This window comes from Rhinopithecus bieti, unplaced genomic scaffold, assembly GCF_001698545.2.
Source record: "Rhinopithecus bieti isolate Rb0 unplaced genomic scaffold, ASM169854v2 scaffold_20175, whole genome shotgun sequence".
NCBI lineage: Eukaryota > Metazoa > Chordata > Mammalia > Primates > Cercopithecidae > Rhinopithecus > Rhinopithecus bieti.
The window spans coordinates 1,758,736-1,767,741 of NW_016809984.1; the positions used below are offsets into that span (position 1 = coordinate 1,758,736).

The 9,006-nt window shown below is 48.3% G+C and overlaps 1 protein-coding gene across 1 annotated transcript; it reads right to left on the minus strand.

Annotated features, from left to right (window-relative positions):
- Positions 1–329: 329 nt before the first annotated feature.
- On the minus strand, positions 330–8,618 carry LOC108541531 (putative DBH-like monooxygenase protein 2). Its single transcript, XM_017891042.1, has 13 exons — positions 8,331–8,618; positions 7,534–7,680; positions 6,837–6,998; positions 6,508–6,591; positions 5,505–5,672; positions 5,211–5,313; positions 4,852–5,018; positions 4,410–4,501; positions 4,029–4,125; positions 3,836–3,895; positions 2,274–2,404; positions 1,207–1,321; positions 330–914 (listed from the first exon to the last, which is right to left on the minus strand). The coding sequence occupies exons 1-13, from the start codon at positions 8,616–8,618 to the stop codon at positions 765–767; spliced, it is 1,764 nt and encodes a 587-aa protein (XP_017746531.1). The 3' UTR covers positions 330–764.
- Between the last annotated feature and the right edge of the window lie 388 nt (positions 8,619–9,006).

Below are 9,006 nucleotides of genomic sequence, written 5' to 3' on the forward strand. Positions count from 1 at the left end.
AGGTGAGGAGAGCAAAGCTGTGCATTAAATGTCACATTTGGACAACCAGGTCCTCAAGTGCTCCCTGAGGGCCTAATATAGAGTAATTTGAGACCATCCAGCTGCCCTTCCTGGAATAAAAGCTCAAAGGAAAGAGATGGCAACAGGAAGCGAGCCGAGTTTTCTTTAATACGATGTATTGAGATGTGTCCTTTATAAACAAAGCCCCTCCCTTTACTGCAATTACTGTTTTCTCTCCCCAACTTACAGGGCCAGGCACAAATGCCAGAAGAAAGAGAAACAGAAACCACCTCCAGGGCCAGGTATGGGCCAAGGGAGATTTACAGGGCTCTCTCTCTGATTCAAGTCCCTTCGTTTTCATACATCTTCTTAAGAAAGCTGGGGCACCAGCCTTCTCAGAGAGTGGATCCATTACCTCACACTCAGCCTTGGAATAAGACTCTGACAGAAAATATGTGGCCCCACCAGAGATTCTAATGCTTTAGAGGATGATTTGCATAGCTTGTCACAGAAGAATCTTTATGGAATATGTGCAGTGCCCAGGACTGCAGTGTCAAGACCTGGATCATAAGAAGGAACACAGATGAGGGATTTGGGGGGGCAATGCAGGGAGGAGTTTCTGTGTTTGATGATAAGGGAGGACTGAGGAGAGAGCGGCCTGGGTATGTACATGAAGAGACAGCATCAGACTCCAGTCTGCGGCATGGCCAGGAGCCAGGAGAGTGTGCGCTACACCAGCAGGACAGCCGCCAGGGGGAGATGCCTCAGGGTGGCCCTGCTAGAGCTTGAGAGGGCCTGAAGCCTGCAGGGGTCTTGTCCTGGGGCTCCACTTTGCCTCCCGAGGACTCCAAGCAGGGTCCCCGGGGAGTAGGGATGATGTCTGGAATCCAGCCTGTTGTGTTTTCCACCGCCTCCTGCAAGAGAGGGGGAAAAACAAGGTAAAGGTAAAGGATCTCCCTTTTCTTTCCTGAGATCATCCCCAGTCCTCACAGAGCTCACAGGCCTCACCATGAGGCTCTGATCACATCTGCAACCCAGGACAGCAACAACCCACCTTTCCGCTTTCTCAGCACCCTGTTCCCTGACCCAGTGTTCCCACCATTGCCATTCACGTCCCTCATTCTTTCTCTTTTTCTGCTTCTACCCAACACCATCCCCCACCCCCCATCTCTAACTCTACAGGGTGGTCTCTCCTGGGACACTCACATCAATGGTCTTTATTATCACTGTCTGCTGGGCCTCCTTGCAGGCTTTCTCAGCTTTCTTAATGCTCTCCGGGGTCCACTCGACATTGTTCATGGCCATGATTCCCTCCATGGAGCTGCCATGGGTGGTAGGATCAGGACAGGGAGAACAGACTGTAGTTTAGAGTTGACTTAGAGCTTCGGCAAAACATGTACCCTCATTTTTGTCAGAATCAATTCCATGTCAGCAAAAGCCATAACTAATGTCTTACAATACAAAGAGACAATTATAATGAGTTTGACAAGAGAAATACCAGAACTCAGAGAGAAAAGATCAACATTTAGTCCTCATCACAGTTTGGAGGCTGCAAGTCCAAGATCAAGATCCAGGTGCTGGCTGGGCACGGTGGCTCACGCCTGTAATCCCAGCACTTTGGGAGGCCGAACGCAGAGATGAGAGTTCAGAGGGAGAACTCAGAGATGAGAATTTTAAAACATTAAAAAGCAGATCTTCTGACTCTTTAGGAAGTGGTTCTTCCTCTGGAGGGCATGGAGTGAGACAGGTTCCCTGAAGTCACTTTATTGCCTCCTTCTTGGAGGCAATTTTATTGCCCTGAAATTGTATGTGAAATAGATTGCATTTGCACAGATGGACATTTTTTTCATGCAAAAACATTTCATAGTTCTCATAAGAACCTCAGAAGGGATCCTTACCCCAAAGTAATGACAGGTCATGACTTGAAAGTAAACAGTCTTTGGCTGAGTCAAGTAGTGTATGCGAAAAAAGGCAGACAAAGAATTTGTAAATAAAGGATCTCACTTCTAGGGTTGAGATTTATCTGTTCCTCTGAATGACCTTGCTGATATGGGAAAAGAAGTCCCACAAAAATTCCTGTCTTGTGCCAGAGCTTTCAGAGTTAGATACTGATGGGAACAGGAGCAAGGTGGGCAGGAGCTGGTCAGGCAGCCCCCGAAGGAATCCTGGCTCACCAACGTAGGAGGTAGTGGGTAGGCCTTCTTTTCTTCCTCCCCCAGTCCTCCCCAAGGTCCCTCCCCACACACGAGGTCTTATATTTCAGGATGACTCACTCTGATGCCTCCTCCCCCAGCTCGTGGGCCACGTAGATAATGTCAGGGTACCCCATGCAGCTGGAGATGTTATTTCGGGGATAGTAGAAGAGGAAGATGAGGCACATCTCATTAATGGTGCTGGGGCCTCCCTGGAGGAAATAGACAAAGACAGAGAGACAGAGATACAAAGGCATGCAGAGAGAGGAGAACAAAGCAAACAGAAAATAGTTGAAGTGATGCCATTCTCCTTTTCCCTTAAGGTAGAGCCAGCTCACTCCCCTATTTGCTGCTCTGTTTTCATTGGCGGACAATTATTGATATTATTTCCAAAAAACCATTCCATATATCTGCCCGGTGCTCAGCTTCACCGCCACTATCCTGATTTGGGCTAGATCATCTGCCTCTCAACTAGTGTCAGTTACTCATCTGTTCTAATCGCAATCCGACCTCTGTAGAGCTGCCAGACAAGTTGTTTACAATTGAGCTTGCATCCTGCCATTTGCCTATTCTGAAACCTCCAGTGGCTCCCAATAGTCCATTAAACAATAGTCAGTCATCACTAAACCAATTATTTGATTCTATCTAATAAATTCCAACCTATTCATTCATTCCATTTACTTACCTGGCAAATATTTACAGAGTTAGCCCTGCTGTCCTGGAGATATAGGTAAGTCAGGCTCACCCCTGCTTCAAGGACTGTTTCCAAGTTTATCATCCTCATCCTCATTCCATTCCTTCAGATATCTTTTCCCAATTTTTAACTTCCAGCCAAACTTCTTCATGTGCACCCCATGCTTTCCTTATATACAGCTTTCTCCGTTTTTTCCTTCTCCGGAGTTCCCCTTCTCTATGTGTCTAAAACAGGACTCATTCACCTACGTCACATGTTCAGTTCACTGTAGTAGGATCTCGTGATTCTTTCCTGTGAATTTCCCCGGTGGATTATTCCCATTCTTCTTTCATGGTATATATCACTTACTACCTTATATTATAATCATTTGTAGGGCAGTATTTTTTTCCTCAGTAGCCTGCAACACCTTTTGAACCCCACAAGCACTGAACCACTTCTGATGCACGGGGGATTTTCTTGTGATCATAGAAACAATAGCCAACTTTAATTGATCATCTACTACAAGTCAGGCAATGATCTAGGTGTTTTGCATGTGTCAACCAACTCTCACAACAATCTTTATGAGGTAGAAAGTAGTATTAATCTTATGCAAATTGGGAAACTGAGATACAAAGAAGTCAAATAACTTGTCTAAAAATGTGCTAAATGATTGTGCTGACATTCAAACCCAGGCAGTGAGGCCCCAGCATCTCTGCTCTTAGTCGCTATAGCATACTATATTTCCATGATCTTGGTGGGCTATTGGCAGAGAACGTGAGAAATCCCTGTTCCTATCTTAGATGCATGGGGTGTGAGAACATGAAAAGCCCTGTGTGGATATGTGATGCCATTGGAGGAAGGAAGGGGCTTCAGTGAAATCACAAGGGTCACTAGATAGTGAAAGCTGTGAGTGGGCTCTCCACTGGGGTTATGGTCCATGGTGACCATGGTGGGGAGAGAGGTCACTTACAAATGTCATGAAGTCACGGTCCAGTGTCTGGTAGTGACATTCGACCAGCAATTCATCTCCCTGTTCAGAGTGAAACATGGAGGCTGAGAGTAAGACACAGAGGGACTGGTACAGCTTGAGAACTTTCTTGGCTGGCGGTAATGACGTATGATGCTGCTGCCCCCAACTCTTCCGGCCTCCCTCAGACTCTCACCGGCTTGATCTCCACTCGAGAGGGCAAATCTCGAGTCTCCTGCAGATTGAAGTCGTAGGAATCATCTTTACAGATTGTGCGAAGTTGTGTTCCATTCCTAGAGGAAGAGAAGGTGGGAATTCAGAAAAAAAGAGAAGATGAAATAGAGAGGGGTCTGCCAATAAAGATGTAGCACGTGGGTGGGGTCATTCTGTGAGTAGATTATCCACAAAAATAAACAAAAAACTTCTTCCACAGTCTTATTCCAGTTATTTCTACTCTAAATATAGTTCTAGCTCTTCCTTATTCTCAACTGGGCATAACCGTATGCTACAGAATAAATCACTATTCTTAAAATTCATTCCCAACTACAGAAGGGAAAGCTTCAAGGTCTTTCCTCACCTGTATTGCACGGCTTGCAGAGCCCGTCCAGCCAAGTGGGTGTGCAGCAGGTAGCCATACACCTGTATGTCAGGCACGGGGGCTCCATTCATCTGTAACAGGGAAGGGGTGCACCTGAATTGTTAAGGACTCTGTTCTTGACCTGCTGCTTGATTTTCCTCCCTTGATATTTGACACCTTCCTCTGATGACTGACATTTGCCAATGTAGTTCTTATTGAACCTTTCTGGCCCTTCTTCCTTCCCCACTCCCCTTGTTCTCAAAGCCCCGACTCCTTCCCTTCCTTGCAAAAGTCATGTTAGTGAATTTCCTGAGCACCAGGCTGTAATTATTCTCCAAGTCTGGGGCTCAGGCTGTGTGGGCTTGCGAATCAGACCAGATCTGGGATGGGGGGCAAGGAGAGTGTGTTTCCTCCTCAGGAAGGGTGCGCCTCCCAGCTCCACCTCCTCAAACTTCTCCGTCCTACACAGCCCGTAGGACAGGAAGGACTCAGCGCCCGGGGGGATGAAGTGGATGGGAAACGTGAAGAAGCCCAGCTGGAGGACGCCCATGTCATATTTGCGCAGCTGAGAAGTGTAGTACACGCGAATCCCCGAAGAGTCATACACACCTGGTGCAGAGAGGAAAAGTCAATCACAGGAGGCAGGAGACTGGGTCACAATGTGGACAGAAAGAGGCCCAGGAAAGCTGGAAGGGGGCTGTGACCACACGGAGTCAGCACGCATCCCACAGTGCGCTCCCAATACCTAAAGAACGAGCCAGCCCCACCAGCCTCCCTTCCTTAAATCCTCTGGGTGCTCACCAGGCAGGTTGTTAAAATTGCTGTAATGAATCTCCAGTCGGATCCACTGAGGGTCCAGGGGAGTCCCAATTGAGACACCCACATCATCTGGAAACTGGTAGCTCTGTTGGAAGAAGGGACATTTGGCAGCAAGAAGGGCTGGGAACCAGGTGTAGGGACTCGGGGCTCCTGGCTTTGTTTTCTAATTGTCATCCCAGACTTCCCCTATCCCCTGGTCTTCCACCAGCCCAGTGATCTCATTACCCAACCACATGCACCTGCTTAGCCATGTGTTTCCCCCATCACAGGACTCACAGTGCCCCCGACAGCCCAGCCCACGATGACCTGTGAGCAGAGGGAGAAGGCAGGGTCGGCCCCATAGCAGTCGCTGATGCCTGTGGGGAGAACGCTAGCATTGCCACAGGCATACACCAGGATGTGATGCACCATTGTCTCACTGTGGTAGACCAACTTAGGCTCAAACTGGGCGGAAAAAGGAGAGCAGAGCATGATCAAGACCTTCCACATCAAATCCATATTATCTTCCTTCCTTTTGTCAAATAAAACGATACCCATTTCCCTCTTCTCTCTGTTTGTCTCTCTCCCTTTTTCTCTGTTTTTGTTCCCCCAGCTATTATTTTCCCACCCACTCAGTTTGACTCTTCTCTCAACTCCCTCCTCCTTTAAGACTCTTCTGGAGAGCAGACATATGAAATCTAGCCAGGGACATTCCAAGACTTCTGCCTCCCCTTAGTAACCTCCTCAGTTCACTGTATCTGAACATGTAGCCATGCCTTTTCAAATTATCTGTCTGAAGAAAAAAGTCTCCACACTTGTCACTTATGATTGTGAGATCATACCTTTATTTAATTGATCAAAATTGAAATCACTCAAATATGAAATTGGGTTACCTAGTTTGAGTTCATTCTAGCCAGACTTCACCAACCTCCTGACAGTCCCTGGCCATATCCTCTCCCTGCCTTTACCTCCTCTTGGGCTAAGAAAGCACAATTCTGGGGCCAGGTTGAGGCTCATACTTTGTTCTTTGCAAACAATTATTAATTCATAACTTACATCAACATGTCTGTTGCACTGTGGCTTAAATAAAACAGTGCTGGGAGTTACAGTTCTGGGCTCAGGAAATGATGTAGCCACGGCCTCCACCAAGCCCCGCCTGTCCCCCTGTTCTTGCAACTACTTCCCTCTTGCTTCCTCCAAGAAATTTTCCAGACTTCATCATCTGGGGTTGACCACACCCCCTGCTCCGCTCCAGCACCCTTCCCTGCCTTGACAATGCCCCCCATCTGGTCCACCATACCTTGTAAATGTGATGTTTCTCGCTAACAATGGGGAGAGGAAGAAAGGTGCAGGCGTACGTGGTGTCATCCTCTGGAATGAGGAACTGTGGAAGGGTGCACAGAAGCTGAGCCAGATGACAGTGAGGCTCCGAAGAAATAGGGTAAGGGCCAGGCCAGGGAAGGGGTTTCACGTTAGGGTCAGACTGGCAGTCCTTAGGGGACAGAGAAGAGTCAGAGCAATCTCCACCCAAGGGATGTACTGAATACTGGGTGCTAGAGGCGGGATCTGGGTTGAGTGGGGAAAGGAGAAGGGAGCTGGAGGCTGCTGGGTGGGACCAAGGCATCTTACATCAGTGATCTCCAAGTCATGAATGATGGTGTCCTCGGGGACATCCAGATCGTCAGGGTGGACGACTTGTAGCAGAAAGATGGACTTGACAAAAGTACGCTCCCGATCCAGCTTCGGAGTGTCATCCAGGCCATAGGCGGCCAGCACCCTCACAGTGTCACTCTGCGGGGTGCCGTGAACATTGTGGTGCTGCCACCTGCGAGCAGCACTCTGCATATCCCTGCACCCAAGGACCTACACAAGGTACTTGCTCATATCTACGTGGTGGAATGGAAGGAGCTTCACACTAGGAGTGAGAACTGGTCAGGTTCTATTTCTGCCTCTGAGGCTCACTTGCTGGTGATCTTGAGCAAGTCACATTCCCTCTTGCATGCCCTCTCTAAGCCTGTGTCCACATCTGTAAAATGAAAGGACTGAATTAAACTCTTAAATCCTAACGCCCTAAAGGTCAACGAAACTGGTTAGAATTCTTCAAGAGGAGAACCCTGGGGTGGGTGGGCAGGAGGTGAATCAGTGGGAGGCCACCCTGCGGAAGGCTTGTGGATTTCAGCAGGTGGCACAATTGGAATATTACCTGAGAAGGCTGTGAGGAATAGAAGTCCTGGGAATGATGACTAGCTGCCTGACTGGGGGCAACTACCTCTCCAGAAGGAAAACCTGCTTGTGATTAAATGCTTTTCTCTGCTCGCTATCTTACCATAATATCCAGGTCATGCGGGTCGCAGGAGCGGAAGGGCCTAGAAAAGCGCATGGTGGTGTAGACAGCATCTTCTGTCAGCCCCAGCAGCTCAGCATCCTGGCTCCCATCCTCCTTCAGAGTGTCTCCATTTACCAAGTGCTGATCCTTGGGTCCAGTGAAGGTCAAGAAGTAAGAACTAGGAGCTTCAAATTTCATGCTTTGGAGCAGTAGCTGTCCCTTCAGCTCCCCTAGGATACTAGAGTAGCAGAACCCAGGTGTTCTCTATTATGTAGTTTTCTCCTTGGGCAGAGCATGGGCTGAAGAACATGGCAGAGCACCCTTTTATGGATAATGGAGTTTCACCACCTGACCTTGCTTTACTTCTCCCATTTCAAATCTCATCTCCATAAAGTCTAATATTCCTGCATCCGTAATACTTGAAGGCTCACATATTATCTGAAGTGTGCGTGACATTCATTTTCTCTCATGTGGCTCTTCATGTAACTCTTTCTCAAACAGCTTTGAATTTTCCCCAGTGACCTGCATTTAGTGGGCTATCAGCAAGTAAGGGGTGCAAAAGTATCTCACAATTTAATGGTTTCATTCTCTCAGCAGTCTTAGAGACATGCAGTATAGAAGCCCTAGATTTCAAACTCTACAGTGGATTATTTCTGGAGGGAAACAACCAGCATTCAGCTGGCATTCTGGGAGTGTGTTTAGATATCCTTGGGGAATGTGGATTGTTTCTGGACAGGAAACCAACCTCAACCCAACAAAGACCCTCATCCTTGGAAGCAAGTCACCCTCAGACTTACCGAGAAATAGACATTGCCATTAGGCAAGACTCCTCCAACAACCAGATCACTTCCCACGTTGGTGTAGCGATTTGTGACACCTAAGCCCACCCAGCCAGCTGTCCGGACCTGGAGCTCAAAACTGATGATTTCAGCCTCAAGATCAAAGTCCCAACGCAGGAAAATGACATTGGAAGGATCTAGGAACCTGGAATAGCGCAGGCGAGACGTGGGGCCAAGGCGATTACTTTGTAAGGGGGCTGCCAGGGCCAAAAGTGGAAAAAGCCTGAAGAGAAGGTCATGAGCCATGGCTCCTGCGACCTGGAGCATCTCCCCTGCAGAGGAACATTGGAGAACTTCGGAGTTTTATGTCCTACCTGGGCCAGGCACCATGCCATGGGGGAGGGCCAGGCTGGGGCACTTCTGATCTGATTATCCTCTGGGTTCAGAGCCGTGCCCCTTACATAACTCTGGAGGTCAGAGGTGCCCGGAAAGGATACAGGGCAGGTTGCTTTCACTCTGAAGCAGGGGCCTGGCAGAAAATTCTCAGGATTGAGTCATTTAGACTTTCCACCCTGACCCCATGCCAGCGTCCTGCCAGTGGGGACCCTGCAGAATCAAGAAAGTTTAGTTTCTTTTTCTCCCCCTCCCTTCTTGCCCCCCTCTTCCATCTTCTATCCTGGGATGTCTTTACAGG

Excerpts from the sequence above, each read along its gene's own strand:
- LOC108541531 (XM_017891042.1), bottom strand. The coding sequence starts at position 8,618 with ATGGCTCATGACCTTCTCTTCAGGCTTTTTCCACTTTTGGCCCTGGCA. Across the intron at positions 5,673-6,507 it reads AGAAACATCACATTTACAAG|TTTGAGCCTAAGTTGGTCTA; the intron begins GTATGGTGGACC and ends TTTTCCGCCCAG. Across the intron at positions 3,896-4,028 it reads CTCGAGTGGAGATCAAGCCG|GGAGATGAATTGCTGGTCGA; the intron begins GTGAGAGTCTGA and ends CACTCTGAACAG.